Here is a 24917-nt window from a genome sequence, read left to right as displayed (position 1 = left end):
ACTCAAAAGATGAGTCAAATCGTATATTTGAGAAATTTGACTTTTTAAATCTGTTTCGCATCATATGCCTCTCACATAGATGCCTCAAACGGCCTCATCCATCCTTTGCAATAAAACCCAAGTTGTTGACACTAGCTGACACGCTCCCACATTACAATGACCATGCTGCTGTTTCCATTTGGAGACACATCACCGTGCTGGTGTACTCACTCCAAACAGACCATCCGAGGGGCAGGCAGACACTTAAATAGAAACTATTTACTTTTTTGGGGGGGGATTCAGAAAACTGCATCACCTCTTCCCCTTTATAGAGTCAAGATCCATGCTTACGCAACATTTCTTCCACAAAACAATACTTGTGAAATACCCTCTTGGAGACTGTAGATACACACTAAAAATGGAACTCAAATTTCCACTTATTAATAACAAAAATTACAACACCCCCGTCGCCTGTGTGTTTAAAAACTAAGCATGTGATGTCACTAACCGAAATTGTGCCAGCACCACATAATGTACCCCTGAAGAAAAGAAAAAAAAAAGTCAAGTCCACAGACCTAAAATGTGAGGGAACTTGCTTGTCTGTGGGCTGTGAGATTCTACACCACGCTCCATCCAAAGTGAACACTTTGCTGTGAAAAGTCTCGGCTAATGACACAAGGGGGTGGGGGGGTGGATGGCTGCTGGAGGCCCTGGCCGTCCCGTTTTGTAGTGCAGGACTAGCTTTAGGAGTACCTTCACGCGCATGCCACATCGCTAGTTGTGATGGGCATGGCACTGTCGAGTCCGCTGGGCACCCGTTTTATTTTTTTAGGACAGCAACTTTGATTTGTATCTTCTGCGACTGGTGATTTGCATTTGACTCCCATTCATCTGTCAGACAAGAAGCGAAGCACGAAAACAGACTGCCATTCTTCTCGCAAGTCTTATATGCATGCGCGTGTAATGTTTTAAGAATTTAGATGCCAATAGCGGTTGATTTTATTTCAGAGAGTCAATGTTAAAAAAGTTGATGCCTGAGGTACATCATTTGTCACCGAAGTTAAGGAGTGTTTACAGAGTTCTCAGAATGCTGTCCTTTGTATGACAGTTAATAGAGTTCGGTATCTTAAAACATTGCCTGAACGGCTAATAAAATGTTTTACGCTGCGACAGTTTGGGGACACTGGAACACATTGTTCCAAATACAAATGATCTCAAATGTGCTTGTAATTCATCTTTGTTGTTGTAAACATTAAGGGACATCCAAAAAGAAGTTTTATTATTTACTATACATATACTTTTTGAATGTATCGGGTATCTTTTTTTTTTTGCGGCCAAATGACTATTTTCATTGCACTAAAACAGCACTAGGGACAGCTGAATCACATAACCTATACTGTGTCCCCAGGGCCTCGTGAGACATCACAGGCACTACCATAAGGCAACAGGAAGTAATAGACTTCTATCCAATTGTGGCTCCATTTTCCTTTCCGATTGCCATCACTCAGCCATGCGATGCCTGTGCAGAGGCTTCTGCGAAAGGTCCAAATGAGATAAACACTGACCTTTAATGAGATGGGATGAGGAGCTGGGTGGGTTGGTTTGTCCAGAGCCCCCTGCTGTGCTAAATATGGATCACGCTTCATTATCCAAAACAATTAGCGTTTCACTCTGCTCTCATTTCTCTCGCTTCTCTGCTGGGGGCATAGCAAGCCAATGTGGAGGTGATGTGAATCATTTAATTTAAAAAAAGCAAAAAAAAAAAAAAAAAAAAAACACACGCCGCAAAGCCTCCCCAAACAGCAACAAATCTGAATCGATCATCCAACATGACTGCAGGCCTACTGGAGCCTCAAGTAATCAGGAAAACATTACCACAGCCATTTCACAGATAAAAGCGGATTGATTGGTTCACTCAATATCTGACTAGAGGAATCCGAGTTGTGATAGGAAAAAAAAAAAAGAGAGAAAAACCATGCGCTGAATGGGAGGGAGTATTGAGTTCTTCTGTACATGTGTAAGTAAACAACCTAACAGATCAACACAAAGACACCGATGAAATCAATACTTTTTTTGTTTTTTCTAAGAAATACATGTACTGTTGAAAAAAACCAAAGCAAACAGGACAACACAGAGTATACAGTCAACATTTTGAACACACATTATACGGTCAGGAATTTCAAGAGCATAATTTTAATTTAGGTTTATAGTGTGTGTCCTAATGGTCAACAATATGTTTTCACATCCATGCAGAACATCGGTGCGGTATCAAGCAGTGTTGTTAAATGACACAATAACCAACACGACCAAGGGCCGACCAGGGACTCCAGGGGGTTTCCTTTGCAACATTAACAAATCAATTGCTTGGTGGTGTGGCGCCATTAAAAGTAGGATTTCCATAATTGAAGCTCTGCACTCACATCACAACTCCAATCATGCTCAAGCGTGTTGTGATCGGACAGACTTCCTCAATTTGACTCATACAAGAGGTTAAGAGGATATGTAGCCGGCCCTTGATCATAACAAAGATAAGCAGATCATTTATTCATTTGTCTTGGCTTTGTTGTGATTATAAAAGTCTGCATGATCGCCAGTGTTCAATTTTGGGGTTTTTTTGCAACGAGTCGTGTCACTTGATTTTCAGGATCGGCTGATACTGAGTCCAGTGACACCTTGGCATTTATTCCGCAGTAAACGATACAGAATGAATTTGCAGTACTTGACATTGTTAGTGAGAAGCGTGTGTCTCGCTTAAATGTATAATGATGAGTCTATGCAGCTCCATATTTGGTGAGTGAGTGTGTGACTCTGCCCATCTACAAACAGCACTATTCCCTTGTCAAGAGCAACCAGTGGGTCACAAGTTTTTGCTTGGCGCAAAATAATTCACCTTCGTCGCCTTTTCATTAAACATTCATTCTATATATATTGCCCACAAATGATTATAATATATTAAACATTCATTATATAGATTTTTTTTAACTTAGATGTTCTAACTTTATTCCTGATCCTGCTTCAACCTTTTTTTTTGTTTCCCCTCATGCACATGACCGTTGGTTCTTGAAAACACCCAAGTGATGTAAACTTGAAAACAGAAACAGAGGAGAAACTGGGGAACAGAATCTAAAAGGAGTTTTTACAAGCACAAACAGCTGGGCCAAAGTGCCAAACCCTCATAACTCCACCCCCCACACCGGACTCAACAGAGGGATGACTCTAGAAACCCTGAATCAGCTGCACCCCCTTCAAAAAAACAAAAACATTCATGCTCTCAATCTAAAAACATTACTGATAGACTGTTGCGTACCTCACAGAATGATGATCTTGCCTGTTGTCGCTCAAGATTATCTTCGCAAGAATGAGCCCAACGCGACGCCATCATTCACCTTGACTTTAAATCATCCAAGCCAGTGAACATCCACATTGACAAAGGTACCTTCAGGTGGAAAGCGAGAATCTGTGTTCCACGCCTTCCAATTTATGCTTTTGTCCTTGCTGGATTAACTAATCCATCTGGAGGAGAGAGGACAAAAAGACTTGGTTTATGTTCGTGTATTGTGAAAAGGAAAAAAAAACAACTCATCACAAGTGTTCACACTATGGTTAACAATGCTCTGCCGGCATGAGCAACTGCTTTCAACGACCGTACACCTTGTGTAGCTTTAAATAAGAGAGGTGATGCTGGGGAAAGTGATCACAACGAGGCAGTGCTTCTTGATCAAACGTGAGCCAAATGCTACTTCGGCTGGCTGGGTTAGAGTTTGGCGATTGGTCGAGGTTTGTAAGGTGACCAACAGATCACTTTAACCAACGGCCCGGGTTTGTTGTCATGGGTCCGATGAAGCGCAGCAAAGTGGACCATCATCAATAACCAGCAACAAGTGTGCCATGGCAGAAATGTGTTTTTTAAAAAAGGCTTAAAAACAGAGGTTATTCATTAGCACGTATGGGTTCATGTACCTATGATATTAAGCGCCGCGTCGCCATAAAAATCGCATCTGGTTTTGCGATTTGAAAAAGATGGCTATTGTTCGATTTCGACGCACGGAGCGTTTCGGGTTGTTCTCACGCGAACTACTCTGATGAAACCAACCTTTTGTTAACTTATTTACACGACAATACGCGCAGTATTTATCCCTCAAAGTACCTGAAATTCATCTTGGCTCACGCAGTGGATTAAAGTTGTAAAAGGTGACAATGAAACCGAACTGTGGCGAGCGGCTGCTGGTTGGTTAGCAGCCATGCTAACGGCTAGAGTTGAAACAAAGTTACCTGAGTAGTTACGGGGCGTCGATCCAGACGGCGGTGATAGTCGTTAGAGGCGAGGAAGCCCAATACAACCATAACAAACGGGCTCCGGTGTTGGTAGACGTTGACATAATGACGATTATTTTCAGTAAAAACGGAGTTCCTCACGGGGGAGGCGCATGGTGTAGTTTCTGTGGTTGGATTTTTCCCCCGCTTGCTTCGAGCGTTCCCAACTCCCTGGGAGTCCACCTTCGGTCAACAGGACACAATCAGCCAATCACAGGAGGCCTTGCTTTCGATCCGACCAATCATGTTGGACATTTCACAATGCAGCCACAGCGCTGCCAGACGGCTGAGTACAACCTTCCACAGAAGTTTAATTAACACAACCAGAGGTGGATTGAAATGGTTTGTCCTACGATAACAAAAGCGTGTATCGGTCTCATGAATCATTCCCTTCCTCGCAATGTTGTTACATTTCAAGAAGAAGCCTGTACTCGGAGTCACGTGTTGTAGTTCAAAGGGAGGTCGATTCTGGCTGGCATGTGGATGGTAGTGCATGAGGAATGTGGATTCAGACCGTTCGTCTAATAGTCTGCTGGCGATTTAAGTGCTCCACACGAAGCTGGCTGAATCTGAGCGGGTTGGTGTGCTCCAATCCACTCCCCTCTCCCGACAAATGTCCCCTTTATGCGCATGGAACAGAAGGGGCCACCTGTTTCTTTTGGCTGTGTTTGGCTTTTGTTGCGGCAGAGGTCGGTTCGGGCCTGGATACTTTCACAAAGCTCTCATATCAGTGTCTACTTGTGCACATACAACTGTCCATTTGTTCCTATAAAAAAAATTATTATTATATATATATTAGAGCTGTCAAACGATTAAAATATTTAATCTGATTAAAAACGCAACTGTCATAATTAATCGTGATTACCCACACATTTTTTAGCGTTTCTAAATTTCCTTTGATATTTTTTGTCCAATTTTTTCCCATTTTAATGCTCTCATCAACATGGAATCATGGATCAGTTTTCTATGTGCAAATATTTACTGAAACCTGAATGTTTTACACTGGGATGGCACTCTGCCTTCATTGTGTTGCCAAAGAGATTAGAAATTCACAGTGGCCTCCCCAATACCTCTCGTCAAACTTATCAGTCTGAAATGTTGCCAGTTTGTTACATATATATATATATATATATATGTTTAACTGATGGTATAGTGGCACACTGTGCCTATGTCACTGATAGTGTAGTGGTACACTGTGTAAGGGCAGCATGGAATCAGTTCCCACTCGATGACTGTGTGGATGTGGATGAGAATGCTTGTTTGTTTCTCCATGTGCCCTGAAATATTTGTATGGAAGAAAACTTCGGGCAAGATTTGAACAAATCCAAAGAAAAACAAGGAGGCCCAAGGCGGGAACTGAGAATCCCTTCTTTTGTTGCACATATTCTCAAAATGTCATAATTACAAAGCCAATTTGTGTGAAAACCGCTTCTAGGAAATGAATGTAAAACAATCAAATGAAAGAGTAAGTATGACTGTAATTGAAAGTACATGACCTCATATTGTTACACATATTCTCTCCCACGACCTCGAAATGTTGTAAACCCAGCTCCCTCCATTTGATTGTACAGTTTGTATAGTTTTGTACTACATTACAGCTTATAGATATGGCCAATAATTCATCAATTATGGCTTACTTTCTTCACGGATATCAATTTTCGGAAGCAAAAACAAGTACAAAACAGTCCAATAATTTTGCTGTGCATACCCCCGTGTCAATTTTAATTTTTTAAATCTTGGGGAAAAAATATATATTTTTTTCCACTTTAACCAACATATTTATTGCATTAATGTTCTATTGGGTTAAATTGTTTCACCAGGGAATTTTACTTTGCTGGTTAGAAAGGTCAGGCTGTGATTCCGGCATTATTCCCACAGCAGAGTGAAAAACTGTTTTGTTTAAATAGCACTCGGTGTTCCCAGCTTAAAGACTGGGAGTCATATGTCAGGTGTACACAAAGAGCGCAACCATTCAATACAAGCAAGTCTTTTGTGCCTTTTGGGATCATTTGTGGGCATCTTCTACATTCTATTCCGGCATTGTCATCCGTGTAGCTTTATAAGAGGGTCAAACTTGTTTGGATATGGGGGGGGGATGGGATTTTAAACGTGGTAACTGACAGTTGTTTTGTGATATATTAGTCGTGACCTATTGTTAATCAATCAAGACACATCGAGACATAAACTTAAAGCAATCCACACTTTTAATACGCAGATAATTCATTGATAAACACTAACCGGCAACGCTCCAGTTTTGATATACAACACACAGGTTCACCAGGTAAGTTGATCAAATATTGAAAAAATGCAAAATTAATACAAAAAAATGTCTCCAAAGCTACACTCTCATCCCAAGAATTGTAAAAAATGACAGAAAAGGAACTTTCCATGCTAATAATGAGATGAGTCACTATTTTGTTAGAAAATGCTACACTTCCTGCTTAAAAAATGTGATTGACGTTCACATTTAGGTAGGCTAATTTCCTTTGTTAGCAACTATCGAGTTCAGTGCGGTTGGAACAAGTCCCTTACGTCGCATACCTGCGCGTTACAAATGAAGTCGACCGAGGTAAGCACAAGCATAGCTGCAGCATTTCAGTTGCAAGTTTCATGATTCTGAATTTCAGCAAAACGTTAGCGATCATCATTGGTGCCATATTGCCATTCAGCATACTTCAGTTCAGTATTTAGTTTTTTTTTAGGCTCTTCTTTTGTAATACTTACCCCAACAAATCGTTTTGTTGTCTTGACTCTTTAGTCATCAACATCTTTCAATACTTGTGACAATATGCGTACTGACTCAGTTTGCAGACGTTTGCCCTTAACATTATTTGCAGTATTCCGGCTTCTTTTTACACAAAGTTAAGAATGGTCATTATTCCTGTAAAGTTACTTACGTCTTTAAAAAACGACATCATTTCCTCTCAGAAATTTGTTTGTAAACCCCGTGTTCCACTAAGTGCACGAAACGATGAGTTGAAAGGCAATGTCTTTGCCCGCTGGTCGTTTCACAGAGGGAATGTGGGACAGCAATGTCGGAGGAAAACGTATTTCTCCAGAGCAGCTGGAATGGGTTCTAAAGTTGAGATGACATCTGAGAGCATGTGGCTTCCTTTCCTCATATCTTGTATTTCATCTTTCCACTGTCACTGATCACACAGATATGCTGTAGGAAAGGAAAAAAAAAAGAAAGAGGTCAACAAAGGTGGATTTTTCCTATGTTGGACTATGATATGTTGTTTTTTGTTGTTTTTTTTTCGGGGGTGGGGCGGTTGCTAAAATACAATGAGTAAGGTTGTCCAGTGGTTCGCGCGTTGACCTCACAGTGCAGAGGTGCAGGTTTCTATTCTGGCTCCGGTCTCCCTGTGTGGAGTTTGCATGTTCTCCCCGTGCCTGTGTGGGTTTTCTCCGGGTACTCCAATTTCCTCCCACATTCCAAAAAACATGCATGGCAGGCTGATTGAACACTCTAAATTGTCCCGAGGTATGAGTGCGGATGGTTGTTCGTGTCTGTGTGCCCTGTGATTGGCTGGCAACCGGTTCAGGGTGTCCCCCACCTACTGCCCGAAGACAGCTGGGACAGGCTCCAGCACCCCCCGCGACGGATGGATGGATGAAACCAGTGTCGAGGGCAAATTTAGCTTTCCAGTGGCGCAACTCAGTGAGTTTTGGGAGAATGTGTATCCGGAGGTGGCATGTTCCTGACCCTTAAAATCCATTCACATTTACTCCGAAATAGGCACAACTGCAAAAACTGATGAATTTTCGGGCATTCTGAAGCCCCCACCAAAGGCCTTTTTTAATAAACACAGCGATTCCAATACACAGCCTGGTGCTCGGGCCCGAATAATAAAAGCCGCTCACTTACATTGAGGTCTCTAAAATACTCATTGTAGTCCAAAGCGTATCCAACCACGAAGCGATCGGGGATCTCAAAGCCGACATCTGAAATGAAAGCGGAACATACAGCCCCATTGAGCATTTTCCCCATTCATTGAGTCATACGTAAAAAGGTTCGGCGCATGTTTTAAATATGAATGAACCATTGACTCATTAACATATAAAAGAGGGTAGGGTCAGATGCGTACAGTCGGGGAGGCTTGCAGTCCTGCGAGGCACCCTCTTCACCAGCAATCTGAAGAAAAGACACGGCTATTATTGGAAATTATTTATGCACTTGCATATGTGACCAGACCTGATGAATTTTTAAACAGTACCACCTGTGTCACTTACTGACTCTTGTCTGCTGTCTAGACTGGGAAGGCGGATATTGAGTGATTCACAAAGCGAGACAACCAGGCTGCTTTTGTTTTGTTGCTCCACACAGTCATAACTCACCCGGCAACTTTGATCATTTTGGGCTGGAAGGCTTTGACGTGCTTCAGGAGAGCCGTCAGGGTCTTGCCGGTGCCAATAATGCCCTGAGTCGTGCAAGCAAGACAGGAAAACAGGACTGAGAAAGAACAAGATTACCGACGTGGAATTTCCAGACAAAGAACTGATTAATTTCACACTGTAACAAGTGGGAGGAGTTCAACAACTGGGTCACTCTTACGTAACCTTTTAGGAGGAACCTCTCAAAATAAATCTGGCTTTTACTGAATGAACCCAAACGAACCCGATTTCTTGTCCTGCAATTGCATATGTGCACTTGAATGTACATGGGAATTGGAAACTTGAAAGCGTTCAATGGGAACCGAGCACTTGGCCCTAATCACGCTAATGCCGAAATTACGTCACATAATCACAATAAAGCCACTGAAAGTAAAGCCTATGCAATTTTCGTCAAAGCAAAATGAAAAATGCTAATAATAATCTGCACCAAAACTGCCTTCTACGCTCAAAATGAAAATAATAAATCCCTATCCTGTTCATTTGAGAATTTTTTTGTGAAATCCGATCCCCAAAGTAGTTTCATGATTGATTTAAAAGGATGTGGATGTCAGGTAATTGTTCCTATATTCAAAGACACACAACACAGAATATCATGCAAAACAGAACTCTTATACTGTATATGGATGAACATCCGTGGGCACATGTTGGAAAATGTCTCGCTGATGACCGTGGGCAGAGTAGTTTTCTCCATGCGTACTGCTGCTCCAAACATTTCAAAAGGAAAACTTTAGCTGACTCCCCTTGACCTGGTATGCCATCTTCGTTAGGACATATGGGGGGGATGAAAAACACGGCTGACTCACCTCCACAATCAGTACGTTCTTGTGAGGGCAGGTCAGTGAAGGGGAAGACCACAAAGGCAAAGAAAGCAATTAGAAACATTTTACAAACTGGCAGGTCAGCTATCCAACCATGGAAATCCTGATGGGGGGAAAAAAAAGTCAAACAGTGAGTTATCCTGCAATGTGCTTATTTGTCATTGGTCTACAACTCTCAACTCAACTGTATTTGTAGAGCACTTTCAAACAGCAATTGTTGCATACAAGCTAAATCCCTTTTTTTTTTTTTTTTTTTACGCAGGTCTTTATTAGGGGTCATGGATGAGCTGGAGCCTATCCCAGAGTGGCAAGGTCAACCCCGGGCTGGTCACCAAAGCGCATGTTTTTCACAATGTGGGGAGGAGCCAAAGTACCCAAAGAAAAGCCACGCGTGCAAATGCCAGACATCAGGCCTGGACCTGACATTTGAACCCAGGAGATGCCAACCGGAAAGGCAAACATGCTAAACATGAGCCTACCATAAAAGTATATTCATTCATAAAAGCCATCTCGATTGATTTGACACAAATCAATCTGAGTTGATACCCGCGTCCTGAGATTGTACTAGTGGTGTAACGGTACATGCTGCCAGTGTGCATTTGATTCCCGCCCAGTGATGCAATACGTAACCACAACCGAAACCCCGGATTGTATCAGGAAGGGCACCCGACATACAAAACGTTTCCAAAGAAATCAAGCAAGTACTCGCTGTGTTAAAACCTGATGGGACAAGCTGAAAACCATCACAACCAAGGTGACTCAGATTCTTTTAACTTTCGTTTTCTTTCCTTTATGCACCGCAACGGTTTCATGAAATAGTGGCAAAAATGTGTTTGAACCAAGGGGATTATTTGGAAGAACAAAATGGAACTGAAACGCGATCTTGCGTTTATAAAACTAAATGTAAATTATCGCGAACACGTCCTTTCGTCTTTGTCAAATAATATTCAGGAGCTTTTGGGGCTCCACTTTAAATGCACTTTTTTTGGGGTATTGCTGTTTATAGAAGAAGGAAAGTCAAACAGTCTTTTCAGAATTGTTGTTTGGACAATACTTAGTGACTGATTTTTTTTATCTTGCACTCAACACATTGAAAAAAAACTAATAATAAATATAATGAAAGTTAAACTAAAATAAAGCCTTTTTCGAAAAAAAAACTACTCTAAAAATTCATTACAACTAAGACAATTTAAAAAACAAATGTCAAAACGAAATACAATATTAGATTTAAAAATCCCAAACTATAATCATCGTGTCAAGCATTATTCCCTCAAACGACACAAAGGATGAAGAAAAGCAGCACTCTGAACATTCTCGGCTCTAATCTCACTCTTTTTTTTTCCCTGGGAGGTGGGGGGGGGACTCTGTCTCATGGAAATGCAGTACAAAGTAGGTCCTTCATTATTACTGTGACGACAGGGACAGAGCTCAAAGCCCTTGCGGTCAATCTAGTGATGACTCAGTGTTGCCAACCTAGCGACTCTGACGCTTTATTTAGCAGGAGGGGGGGAAGTGATGATCAACCAACTTAGTGACTTTTTATGGCATTACTGGAGACTTCTGGACGCTGAGACTTCATCTAGGGCTGAAAAAAAAAGCCACCACCGAACGGCTCACTCACTTGACCCATTTTCATCAAATTCGGAGATCACAAAAAATGTACTCGGTTGTTTTAATGTCACAATTGATGAGTCGGCAGGCGCTCCTGAAAGACGGCTATTTATATACAGTGGTTGCTCTACTTACGAAATTAATTGGTTCTGCAAGAAATTTCTTAACTAGAAAACTAGTAAGTAGAGACGCGTTGTCCATGTAAATTCCCTAATCCGTTCCAAGCCCCCCCCAAAATTCAAACATAAATGTTTCCTAAAGCATAGAAATGCATCAAAATATGGAACAAATACATGTTACAATTAGATTATTGCACGATAAATGAGAGTTGTGTATAATGTAACAAACAAAGAATAAAGAATGAAAATGATGGTCATTTAACTTTTAACTGCATCCTCATCGTTTTTTTGCCCTTTTTAGTTCTCTCTCACAAGTGGTTTTTGGCTGGTGTTTTGTAAAGAACTGATCCAAGGACGTTTGCTTTTGTAGGCTTTGAACAATCCTTCGAAAATATTCAAGGCAAACACCGGAATAGTGAACGATCGCCGGAATGGTGAATACTTTTTCTGGGTGATTCGCATTCACGTAAAACTAGCGGAACGAATGACGAGGACGCTGCATCGACAAATCTCAATCTATTTATCTATCTACATACAAAGACACGTACGGAGGTTCCTCTTAGCCAATGGGATGCCAGGAAGATGCTCGGTAATAGCCAATGGCAGAGCAGCTGTAAGTATGTTGTGTTAAGGAAACTCAGACATTCGAGTTGCAACCCGTACCGCATTTTTATCTTTCGTATCTTGAAATTTCTTTCGTAACAAGAGGCAATATTTTCCTGTTGAGACGTTTCATAACTTGAAAATTTCGTATGAAGAGACGTTCCTAAGTAGAGGTACCACTGTGCATTACAAACAAAAAGTACATTTTCCAAAATGGAACCCCTTTAATTATTAAAAGGGATAAGCAATACTGTCCTTGTATTTCCTTGGTATCGGTTCAATACTAAAATCGAGTTCACGCACACACACACACACACACACACACACACACACACACACACACACACACACACACACACACGCACACACACACACACACCACAATGCGGCCGCTATCAGTCTTTAGCCCAGTTTAAGTATGTCCCCACTGAAATAGCTGAAATTCTACAAACGTCTGTCTAATCAACAGGAGACAACAGGCTACTATTTATATGTGGAGGAGTGCCCAACGAACACTTTTACATAGTTGGACAATATAAGTGCTAATAAATGCCAATTGTATTAATTTCACGCTAGTTTTTCAACAAAGGATTCATGGGAGGATACGTGTTCATTTCAATGAAATGAGTGTGTGTTGGACAGTTCTGTGTGGAGAAATATTACTCAATTCCACATTCGGAGGCAACACTACGTCATGCCTCTTCCCACACTGTTTGGCTCAATTCTTCCAGGACAACGCTGTTGCATTTCGTAACTTTAAGTGTGCATGTCACAAAAGGAGCATGGGGGATTTCTTTCACAAGCACCCTCAAAATACAAACATGTCAAGTGAGGAAGGCGGCCGACGTGACTCAAGGCCTGCAACCTCATCACCAATTCATGTTCTGGTTATGTAGGCCACGCCTTGCCCTTCTGCCGATATAGGCTGTGTGTGTAACTGTGTGTGCGTGTGTGTGTGTGTGTGTGTGTGTGAGTGTGTGTTTGTGTGTGTGTGCGTGCGTGCGTGCGTGTTCAGATCAGATTGTGTTTATCACCGAGGAATACTGTCTTTTCATCGTTGTTCAATGCGCGCGCGCACACACACACACACACACACACACACACACACACACACACACACACACACACACATAAAAAAGGCGAAGCAAATAATTGTCCAGCACAGCTCAGTGCTATGTTCTTACATGTCTCATGATGGAAATATCGTTTTTCTGGCTTATTGACATGACTCACACGAACATGAAAATTCTCAAGAGTTGACGCCTCACCTCAGGCTAAAATTAAAACATTAGTCAACACGGAAACGCCCTACATGTAATAGTTTTTCCTTGACATCGCTCCACCTCTTCCTTTTTTTTTGCTTTGCATAATCCTGTTGACAAATGGGTGTACACATTCAACATAACCTCTGTTATATCCGCAGTTTTTGCTAGCTTCCTCGCAAGGCTAACTTGCTCAACATGAGTTGGTGTGAACTTGACTTTGTTTATATGTTCCCTGTGATTGACTCCGACTCAGACGGGAGTCAGCTGGGAGAGGCACCAGCAAGTGTCAAATGGAGTTTCATGAATACCAAGTCAAACGCAAATGTCACTCCCCCCCCCCCCTTGATTTATTTGATATTAACCTTTATAGTCAAATTAATTGGGTATTGCTTTCATTTGAATCCGTGTTAGCTTATCCTTTTTAATAGATAATAACTATATGATTATATATTCTCATTTATGGACATTTCTCAGTCTTTTATGTATGGTTTTGTAATGTGGGAGGAAGTTTGAGGACCTGCAAATAAAAGGCAAGGTTTGAACCCAGAACTTTTAAAACTAACTTTCCATTTATTTTAAATTAATTTCACTAACCCGTCTCACACATTTCTGATGTCTCTCAAGTGTCACTGATGACGTAGTGACTCAACTTCCCACTCAGCAACAGTGTAAATGGGAATGGTTGCTGTCTCTATCTGTGCCTTGCGTTTTGTCAATTAAAAAAAATGCTTTATCCTGTTTACAGAAGCAGTGAACGTTTCTCCAGGGGAGACACGTTACAGAGAGGAAATGCTGCCCTCTTAAGGCAAACAGATGTCAACACAGGATATGCTTGTGCACCGAGAACTGAACATTTGTTTGCATTTCTCAAGTGACTGTTACGATTTGTCATTTGTAATGTACGAATTCCACACCACAGTGGCAAGAGATAAGGGCCTGTGTCCACAAAGTTGGAATAACACAATGGTCCCCATTTTTGTTTTTGAAAGCAGGGAACAATTGAAAAGATAAGGAGAAATAAATCAAAATTCATATTCATTAATGGGTTGTTAATATATGTGTTTGGATACTTTTATCCAAACAACACTTCTGTGAAATTTAACTGTTTTGGACAACTGGGACATTATGGGCATTTTTCCTCCCTTCCAATCAAAGTTATTTAAGATCAGATTCTTGCATGTCTGTATGATTATCCAGAGCAATTATCCTGTAGTGTGGCTTGTTTTTACGACGTGCCTCCCAAGCAATTCACCACAATAAAATTGCCGAGAAGAATTTGAAAACACAGAAGCTACCAGATAAGATAACAGTAAGCTTCTTCTAGTTCTATTCTTCTTTGTCTAACTCTGGTTTGGGTGAGGAGAGTTGTGACTTTTGGTGGAGAAATGTGTGTGTGTGTGTGTGTGTGTGTGTGTGTGTGTGTGTGTGTGCGTGTGTATGTGTGTTGCAGTGGTCATCTTGCATTAACAGCAGGCAGTAATCATTTGGGGCCGATCAATATGGATTTTTTTTTTTTTTTAAGGAAGATGCAGATTCAGGAAAGATAAAATCACAATAACCGGTTACCGGTAAATCGACCGATTCATTAAAAAAAAAAACTAATATATTTGTTTAATAAATAAACTAATATAAAATACATAATTCAATATAATAATATAAAATATATAATTTAATATAATTTATAGATAAACTAATATAAAAACAATATTTTTATTTTCAGTTCATGTATTAAACATTACTTTTTGGGTGCCTAAGGTTCACTTTTTTTTTTGGAGGGGTCCCCGCTCACAACGATAAAAAAATGTTACAAGTGGAACACGTGACTGTTTTTTTTTTTTTAACTTTTTGTCTGTGAGTATTTGTTTGACTTCACAACTGAGGAAAATCGGCCAAAATCAGCCGATTTTATATTTGAATGTCAGCCCCTGGTAGAATATGTAGAAAAAGAGGCAACAATTACAAATAAATAAATAAATAAATACATTTTTAAAAATTAAAAAAGAAATGAATGAGGAATGTTTTAATGGCCTTATCTTTGGTAAAAATGTGAAGAAAAAAAAATCGACAGATTTTTGCTAATTTCAAAATAGCTGATGTCAGTCGATTAAATCAGCAGGTCATAAATTAGCTGGTCACTTTAAGTGGGGTGAAAAAAAATTCACACGAATAACAATTCAAAATAATAATTTACCTTTCCAGCTAAAAATGATAAGTCCTCTGCTCCAAGAATGTGAAGATCTTCTGTGGACTGATCGTTCTGAGGAAAAGCCAGGAGATATCATCTTTACTTTTCATCGCTCATTTCAACATTTAACAACAGTCAATCACTTGTTATGTAAAGACACTGCCGTCACAGTATTCTGCACGGTATGAAAGAAAGATCGTCGTTATGAGACAAGCACTGATGCTAAAATGATTTGAGACCGAAGTACATTCGAGGGGGTTTTCTTGATGCTCACCAGGTAGCTCTTGAGGCGGATGAAGTGGACTCTCATGGGGATGGTGCGGTCCGAGTTGCAGCTTAGCGCCTTGATCTTGTCCACCAGGTCGGCGCAGAACTGGTAGCCCCCTTTTAGCACGCATAGTACCACAATGTCATGGTCCCCCAAATCATCCATGATGTTGCGAGCGAGACGTTCCGTTCTGGGAAGCATAAAGTGTTTGCTCGGTTGGCAGTCTGGCACAAATAATTTCACACCGAATGAAAGCGTTCATCCATGTTGTCCTATCCAAGCAGGGGAACATTAATGGTCTGTATTCATCCTGCATGGAATAAATTAACTCCTAAAGGAATGCTGATTCCCTATCTGCTTGTATATAATGAGTTGGGGTCACTGGATTTCCTGCTCACCCATTAAGGATAAAATTAAACAACTAAGGACATTTTTTATGAGCTGTCAATTGTCAAAAAAATGTTCTTAAAGCAAGCTCACTCTTTATTTTGGCCTGGCTGACTTCTATTTCTCCTGTACTGCTGTTTGGTGATGTCATGGCGGCATTAGCCAAGTGGCATGGTGATGAAGTACTGCCTTCATGAGTGAAAATCCAACAGATGCTTTCACTTACAACATGGTTTCACACTTGCTTTGAATGGAAAGTAATATTCAGGGGCTTGGCACAAGTAGCCAGAAGATACTTTGGCATTTACTAAAGCGGTGGCCATTATACCATTTGAGGAAATGCATCGCGTTTTCTCACTACAGGATCAAGCTGGAGAACAAGCAAGGAAGTCCACAAGGAAAGGCGAAATAAAAACAAAAATCCGCCAGTAGTTTATTATTATGTTCATCTTTTTGAGATGCTGAATTTTCATACTATTAAAAGGAGACGTACTATGAGTTTATTTTGACAATTTAGAAGAGTTCCAACTTCCAAGGTGTCATAATAAAAGCTATCTTACAATCCTGTTCCAAAAATATGGGTTTCAATCCCATGCCGTAGTGAAGCCAGCTGCTATTTAAAGTTAAGCAACTTTACACACTCTAGTCACGATTGTTTTTAAAAAGCCACAACTAGCAAAAATTGTATTATACTGCAGATATGTATTAATTTTGGCATTATTGGAGACCTCTGGAGACGTGCGAGACTCTACAGAGCTGGAAATGTTCACCCTTTTCGCATCCAGACTGCAGAAGGGATCATTACCACCGGCTAAATTTAATTTCAAAGTTGATTGGCACTCCAAAGACCTACAGTGACTATTTGTATAGTTAAAAAGTCGCATTTCATTTGGGATGTGTGTATCTTAGTAACTACCAAAATTATGTTCTGTGGAAGTGCCCTCAAGGCTAGCCTGGCACTTACTGAAGTCTTTTGAGCCACAAAATGTTTTAAAGGAAGCATGGATATGAAGTTAAAAGTATGAAATACTGGATTATTTTCTTTTTTTGACTGGTTTAATCGATTTGACTCTGTCGAACCGGAATTGCAGACGGAAGACTGCTGCTGAATGCAGCTGTCCGCGTGATACTGCGCCGTCAAAAGTCTCGAAGGTTCACTGAACATTTTGACTTTCTCACAATGCACAAAATACGAACTTTGAAGTGTTATCGTAAACAGCCTCTCATCTGCCACTGTGAGGAATATACACTCGACATTACGTACACCTGCGGAGATCGAGTACAAAAGTTCAGAGTTGGATCAAAAATGATTTGATTGCAAAGATAACATGGTGGAAAGCGACCAAAGTTTCCCACTGGGCCTCTGCTGGAAATTTCCAGCAATTTGCCGGTGGTTTACAGCAAATTTAGAGTGTACTAGCTCAACCTGAGGAATCAATGACATTTGGGTTACTCTTTAACATGATGTAGATATCTTTAGATTGAAATCAGACCTCTTCCAAATTTAGATTAAAATGATTCGAATTAGGTATCTGTCAATATGTGTGCAGCGTAAAGACTCGGATTAGATTATGCCCCGTCAATGTCGCCTTGATGACATCAATACACTGAGTGGTGGCGTATAAACACCCATGTCTACTCAAACAATACAAACACTCTCTGTACAGTGGTACCTCTACTTACGAAATTAATTGGTTCTGGAAGAAATTTCTTAACTAGAAAATTTTGTACATAGAGATGCATTTTCCATGTAAATGCCCGATTCCGTTCCAAGCCCCCCCCCCCCACCACCTCAAAATTCAGACATCAATGTTTTCTAAAGCATAAAACTGCATTAAAATATGTAACGAGTACATGTTACAACACAGGTGTCAAAGTCAAGGCCCAGGGGCCAGATCTGGCCCACCACATCATTTTATGTGGCCCGCGAAAGCAAATAAAGCATGTCAAGTTCCATGATGCTTGCTAAAGTCTTAACCAAAATTTCAAATTGTCATATGTAATCCACAATAACAGTCATTATTCTTGACTTCTGATTTTAAAACTAGTGATTCATCAATTTGTTGTGCGCTGTATATGTAATATGTGGAGGGGATGAAACATTTATATGGTTTCCCAAAATTCATAACAGCCCTCCAAGGGAAACTGTAACTACAACGTGGGCCGCGACAAAAAAAGAGTTTGACACCCCTGTGTTACAATTCGGGATGTTTATAAGTAGAAGTACCACTGTATATTATTCTTAAACTACAGCTCAAGAATGATTAAAAAGAAGACGACAATCTTTATTCCGGGTAGCTCCATCAAGAAAGGCGCAAAATAATTACAACTGCTGCACATAGCATACTGAGGTTACCTACATTTAAATCAAAGGGAGCGGTTGTAGTCAACCAAGGCCAAACAAATTTTATGTCATTTAATGTATTATTTATGTATTAGCGCATGCCATTTGCTTTACTTCCGTGTTGTCGCTGCTGCTGTTGAGAGTTGTGGTGTTATTTACTTGCAACTTGGGGGTTGTTACATGTGTTGGATTGATTTAAACTCAGCCATACTGAATGTGTCACTTGAAGATGGAGAGGACTTGCACGAAAAAAAAAAAAGGTTGTGAGAACTCAAAATTTCAAGTTAATAAAACTTTCATAGCATTACAGGTTGGTAATTCAATTCAACGTTTTAAGTCTTACAGTTGTGAAAATCGGTTTTCTTACATTTCAAAGGGAAAAAAAAGTTGACTGAATGGTCATCCCTTTTGTGGAACACCAACTTGAAGTTTAAATAAAAACAACGTGCTTGTTTTGTTGAGTGTACTAACATTGTGGCATTAACATCAGTAATTGAAAAAATAAGTTTTATACTATTTTAGCCAGAAAAAAAAGTTTTTTACATGATTGGAAATAGTCAAAGATCGTAAAAGGCATTACACAGGAATTGGACACTTAGACATGCAGCATTAATTCATTCATAACAAAAATAGAAAACGCTCAGCATTCAGGTTTATACTGACCACTTTTCGTGATGTGCACTTTGATGTTTTCTTTTCTTAAATGTGACAAAAGGTTAAAACAAAAGTAGCTTTAACTTGTACCTGTCCATGATGACTCCATGCGGAACGACGACACATTGCAGATCCCCGGCGTAGTGTGTTGGATAGCTGAAGAGTTCTAAACTGTAACCCGGCCAGTCATCGTCAATCTATGAAGTGGATGATGAAAAGGAAAGAAAACAAAACAATTCATACGCGTGTTCGCCCTTTGAAGTTGTGCAACTCGTCAAAACGTGCAAAGTAGCTCTGGGGAGCCGTAAAAAAAGTTTGCAAGGCGACATGTTGCAAACTTTACGGCGTATAGTATAATCAAACTCTTTGCATGGTTTCATGCTTTTCCTACCACAATCCCGCCACTTCCTCCCTCGGTTTGGAACACGACGTCTGCCATGTTGTTTTTCTATCCGCAAAGTGATCCTGCAAGCTTCCAGGAGGACTTGATAAGTTGGCTGGCTGCGCGGAGAGGAGGGCCCGAAGGAATGTTCGCTCGTGTTTGTTAGATCGCCTCCTTTTCCCTCCTCTCCTCCTTTGCAATGCAGCAGGCTGCCAATCTGCCAGGTGCCGCTAGAGGCGCACTTACTCTTTTCACCGATGCTCCACCGTGCCCAAAATAATGACGTCAGAGTGTCCTCGGTTTACGACGGGGTTCCGTTCTCGGTGACGTAACTCGGATTTGGTTGATTTGTAAGTCGTAACACACGTAGGCTTATCTGCAAAAAAGGGAAAGAAAAGTCAAATGCTCTACCTCTGAAATGGCAGGAGAACAATGCAACTTCGACTCTAATCAGCATGTTTCAAACAAGAGAGTGGATGTGTCACACGCAGACACACAAGTAAACGTCCTTGGAAAAGTATTTGCCAAATTACCAAAATCAATACCCGGTATTTAAATGTTCAATGTGCAACCAATGTATTTTTTTTTTAACGGAAACTGCTCGATGCAGAAATACCATGAAGAATTGGTCAAAACGTTTTATGCGATTTTTTTTTAAACAGTGATGTAATTTTTCAAATGGTATAAATGTATGTATTCTATTTTTGCGGCCGCACAGCGACAGGGCGAAACATTAAAAGTTCATGAAAATGTATTCTAAATGTCAAACGTCAAGTGTGTGGGATGGGGGGGCTATCAAAATGCACAAGACACATCCGCCTCTAAAATGACTTATTTCCACCATGACAAGCAATCTGCTATAAAAATGTGCCCATTATTTTTGATTGTTGGAATATTTTTTTATGGAATCCTGCCACAGGCATATTAAAGCACATGGGAACAGTTTTTGTGTTGTATATTGGTGTGTGTGGGGGTGGTGGGGTGGGGGGGGGGGGGGGGGGGGGGTGCAGTCTCATTGCGAAAGCAGCAGTTGTAGCCCTGCCACCTAGTGGAGGGAAAACCACCTTCACTTCGTGTCTGAGCCAGATTGGATAGAAATTTGGTCTGCACATTTAAGTGGACACTATTGCGTAGCAGGGTGCGAATGTGGAATATTGCACTCACCACCCGGGGCCGCTCATTTTAGCACCATCATCACCACGCCCGCCCCGCTCTGCCTCCTCCATAGCAGCAGCTGTAATTATACACGGCGCAACGACGGCATCTGCGGAGGCAGATGTCAACATCAACATTTGAGTTCAATCAGCCCACGTATAGCGCAATCACCTCGGAGGGATGAGGAGGCGTTAAAGCCACGGCAAAGTGACAAAATCCATCAAGAGCGATGGATGGGGAATTATCATCCTCCGGACAACTTTGATCACAATGTGGTCGCTTTTCGATTGCAAAGTTGCAGGCGGACATGCTAGGAAAAGAGAACAAAAGGAAACGTCAACATAGATGTTTAAAATTTTCAACGATGTTTAAAAAGTGAGAGACCCCATATATGATGAAAACAAGAATCAACAAATATGTTCTTGCTGCTTTTATAAAGTGTAGTGCACTGAAGAGGACCCACACCGTACAACACACACAAACAAAAACATTATAACAACGTCTGCTGTAGCACCAATACTGACCTGTGAGTGGTACAGAGTGCCAAGGCTGACAGAAAACTCAAAGAAGAAGAGTGGAAGCTAAGCTACTTCTTAGCTTATCAGGCAATATTGTTGCTGTTGCAAACTCTTGTTATTTTTATTGTAGTATGACTTGGGAGACATGTTAAGTGAGGCATACACATAACAACAATCCAGCTAAATGTCAACAAGGGGTTGTTGTTGATTTTTCGGCCTGGCAGCAGAATAACACCCAAAAATACTTATTACTCTCACATCATCTCACACGATTACAACTTTACAGGTACAATATAAAGTGGCTTAACTCTGAGTGCCATTGACATGAAATGTCACCAACAGGAATGCTAACAAGGAGCGCCTAAGAGGGCAAATGCCGTCAACTCCAATTTTATATGGGAACATACAGAGAAAAGTCTTGGCCAACTCTGGTTTGCTTATTAAGGCCAGCAGATGGCAGCATCGAGTCTCTTTTGTTTGAGATCATCGTGTATCGAAACAATGTTTGACGCTTGTGAACATGGAAGTGCGACTGTTACAAGCAGCTTGTGACTGATCAAAGTGTCACTTTAAATCTACTCGAAAGAGTGTTACAAATGAGAGAAAAGATGGACATTATTTAAATCAAGAAGTAGCAGCAACAATGTAATATACATACATATATATACACACACACGCACACAAGTTCACACACACGCACACACACACATGCATGGCACGATGCATGCACACACACACTACTAAATACTACTACTACTACTACTACTAAATAGCATCCAAAGAGTTCACAGTTTGTCAAATGTAAATATGTTACACTGGCGAATATTTGTAAATACATTATATTGACATTGAAAGTATGTTAATATTTTATAGAAGAAAAGACTGTTCAGCTGTTTGAGGCGTCACGGCAGCAAAATTCATCATCGACGTCACTGCCGTGCAGAAAATATGCTCAGCCTTGTTTTTGTTAAATATTATTGAAGAGGAACTCCTCTTCAATCCTGCTTTTTACGGCTACAGAGAGCGATAACTGGAGGTTCATTTTATAACGTACCGGTACATATTTGGGCATGATTATTGACATGTTTCGAGGGATATGTTTACTGTAAATAGATACAGGGATGTGTTACACTGCACAATATCTTTTTGTTATCCATTGCTCTTGCACTGACAATATCTTTTATTTGAATATGTATTATCTTAAAAGTGTGTTATAAGACCGTAAAAAAATAAAAAAAATCAAGTGTCATAAATGCTATGAAAGCATTCCTAGAGAGTTTTAAAGAGGGCATTTCCATATTGTGGATTTGACTTATTGCAGAGGTGGGATGGAATGTGATCCCCGCGATGGAGGCGGGATTACTTTATTTACTGTAAGTATACGTGACAAGTATTCTACAAGCACTTGTACAATTGCATTTGTCTTTTTTTGGTCAGTGATGATCATGATGAGGAGCCACACAAAAGCTGTGTGTCTTTCAGGCGAGCCACATCGCAACAGAGACCAGGAGACGGGTTGGGACGGGGCCTTGTCACATTGTTTTTGTTGCCTGCGTCGTCGTCACGGGCGGGCAGGCGGGCTTCTTTGGCCCCCCTCAGGGCCCAGGCCAGCAGTCTGGCTCTGGCATTTCACACTCACTCAGCAGTCAAGGCCTGTGACCGTCTGAGGACTTCAACGCCAAGTGCTACCTTCTCCCCTCACCCCGTCGCTGGGCCAATTATGAATATTCACTTGCGCTGAAAGTAATTCTGTCAGACATGCGACTGTCCTGGCTGATAATGTCAGCGCTGTTGTGTGGAGGATTTCAGGGGACTATCTGGCAAGAATGGGGCCATTATTGTGCTGTGTTCTTGTTATTGTGGTTTCATCACTGTTTGTTTGTATGTTTGTTGGCAGGATTGCACACATCACGACCAAGTCCATTAACGTGACATCCTGTGGAGGGGCGGGGCAAGGACAAACCTTGTGAAATTGTGGGACAAAATCCAGACCTAGGTGAGTATTGATTTTTTTTTCCCTCAATGTCATTAATTTTCTGTGGGGAAAAAATGCATGAAACTTGGTGACAAAATTTAAGCCTATCCAAGTGGTGGGTTCCTTTGGAGGAGTATTGAGTACTTGGTGACGAGTTAATTAAAACGAGGTAAATCTGCATCTGAAATCTCAAAAATCTGATGTCCTACAAAAAAAAAAAAGAAGGAAAACCATTTTTGAAATCAGACACAAAAATAAGTATGGAAACATATAAAACCATCTGTGATTAAAATGTGCTGCAGACCAGTATCATTGGACAAATTTGAGCATTTCCTACACCTTCCCATCAAATCAACAGAGAATAAATTACTTTGAAAAGCAAAAAACAAAACAAAAAAAAATGTTTGGATGTACTGTGATGAAAAAACTTACCAACCAATGAAGGACTTTTTATCCCCCAAAACAATGACGCTTTTTTTGTTCTCAAGGAAAAAAGGAAAAGACCAAATTTGCCCAAAGAAATCTTTTCAACCTCATGTTTGTCATGTATGTGTCAAAGAAAGCAAAAGAAAACAGAAAAAAATATGCAAATTTGAACTCGGCAAGCTTCCTTAAAAAAGCCAAAGCTAAAATGGAAATGGCATTTTTTTTTTGTCAGGGAGTGTAATGTGTGCCATTAAGTCAGACAGGAGTAATTACGAGGAGCGAGATGCGGAGCCATAAAAGGAGGACGTCGACTTGCAGTGTGTAACCTTGGCTCACTTCCTGTTTTTGTAAGGCTGCAGTGAGCACGTTTACAAAGGACTCTTTCATGATGTTCACATTATGCTGACGTATGATGCATTGCTGTATCCCGTCATCGTTTTTAATGTGCCGTGAACCCTTTTGGACAAAGAAAGTCAACACAATGGTAGCTCGTTTACGAGTGTCGGTGAACCAAAGAGAGTAAGAGACTACATCAAGCAGAACAATTAAAAAGAAAAGGAACAAAAGAGTATAAAAGCCTAAAAAGGCCATGAAAAAAAAGTTACACGTTAAGAAAACACATCCTCTGACATGACGACTTTGTCCCTTCTTTAATTAACATTGACAGTATTTTTGCATGTTTTGATATGGAAAGAAAACTAGTCTGGTAAATGCAAATTTTTACATCTGTTGTGGTGCTTGGCTGACGAACGGACCGAGTGCATACTGGAGTGAAGTTAAAAAAAAAAAAAACAGACTGGAAAAAGACACAACGGGACACACCTGTGTAATATACTGTATGTGTGTTTTGTTGTTGTTGTTGTTTACCAGAGATGGGCATTCCGTCCCTAAGATGGAACGGTCCGTACGTCCGTCCCAGACAGATGCCCATTTTTGGGACAGAGGACGAGAAGCTTTTTAAAAGGATGGATTAAGTAAGGACGGAAGTGGGTTTTCGTCCGTTCCTTTAATCGTCCCTAACCGTGTTTAAGTGTGTGGTGTCGGGAGGCAAAATCACAAAGCCAGAGTGTAGCCAAACATTACATTTTCTTAACAGGCTATTACATTTCAAAATAAAATACCTCTGAATTTTGACATTTTGACTTTTACACCTGATTCCAAAAAAAAAAACAAAACACTTTTTATGATCCCGCAACCAGGTCGAGAGCACATGAAGCCACCAGACGGATTACTTTCATTTAGATGTTACCTTACAAAGTAAAAGGCCTCTGAAATCTGACATTTTGACCTTTACACCTGATTTAAAAAAAAAAAAAACATAAAAAATTCTGTTTTTATTATCTCGCAACCATCGGGCACACGAAGCCACCCCGGGTATCCAGCCAGACTACTTTCATTACGATTTGATGTTACATTACAAAATAAAAGGCCTCTGAAAAATGACTGGTTGGGCACCCTGGTCTAAATACTTCATATAAAAAAGATAATGATGCAATACATCAAACAGGCGCATATATAT

The 24917-nt window shown here is 40.6% G+C and overlaps 2 protein-coding genes across 3 annotated transcripts in view; both read right to left on the bottom strand.

Annotated features, from left to right (window-relative positions):
* arhgap21b (Rho GTPase activating protein 21b) overlaps positions 1-4489 on the bottom strand; it is a 28228-nt gene extending 23739 nt beyond the window's left edge. Inside the window, exons 1-2 of one of the 2 annotated variants that reach the window (XM_019879085.1) lie at positions 4252-4489; positions 3287-3492 (exon numbers count right to left, since the gene is read on the bottom strand). In XM_019879085.1, the coding sequence (XP_019734644.1) occupies positions 3287-3361 (75 nt within the window). In that variant the 5' untranslated portion in view covers positions 3362-3492; positions 4252-4489. Of the gene's footprint in view, positions 1-3286; positions 3493-4251 lie in introns of those variants that run through there. The other variant, XM_019879086.1, reaches the window with a different exon arrangement.
* Positions 4490-6479: 1990 nt separating this feature from the next.
* prtfdc1b (phosphoribosyl transferase domain containing 1b) lies at positions 6480-19534 on the bottom strand. Its single transcript, XM_019879220.1, has 9 exons — positions 19334-19534; positions 19033-19139; positions 15564-15747; positions 15296-15361; positions 9492-9509; positions 8632-8714; positions 8382-8428; positions 8162-8238; positions 6480-7459 (listed from the first exon to the last, which is right to left on the bottom strand). Exons 1-9 carry the CDS (start codon positions 19379-19381, stop codon positions 7412-7414), a joined length of 678 nt encoding a protein of 225 aa, XP_019734779.1. The 5' UTR covers positions 19382-19534; the 3' UTR covers positions 6480-7411.
* Between the last annotated feature and the right edge of the window lie 5383 nt (positions 19535-24917).

This window comes from Hippocampus comes, unplaced genomic scaffold (assembly GCF_001891065.2).
Source record: "Hippocampus comes isolate QL1 unplaced genomic scaffold, H_comes_QL1_v1.1 scaffold85, whole genome shotgun sequence".
Lineage (NCBI taxonomy): Eukaryota > Metazoa > Chordata > Actinopteri > Syngnathiformes > Syngnathidae > Hippocampus > Hippocampus comes.
Note: the sequence above shows the minus strand (reverse complement) of the source record. Positions and strands in the feature narration are given on the sequence as shown.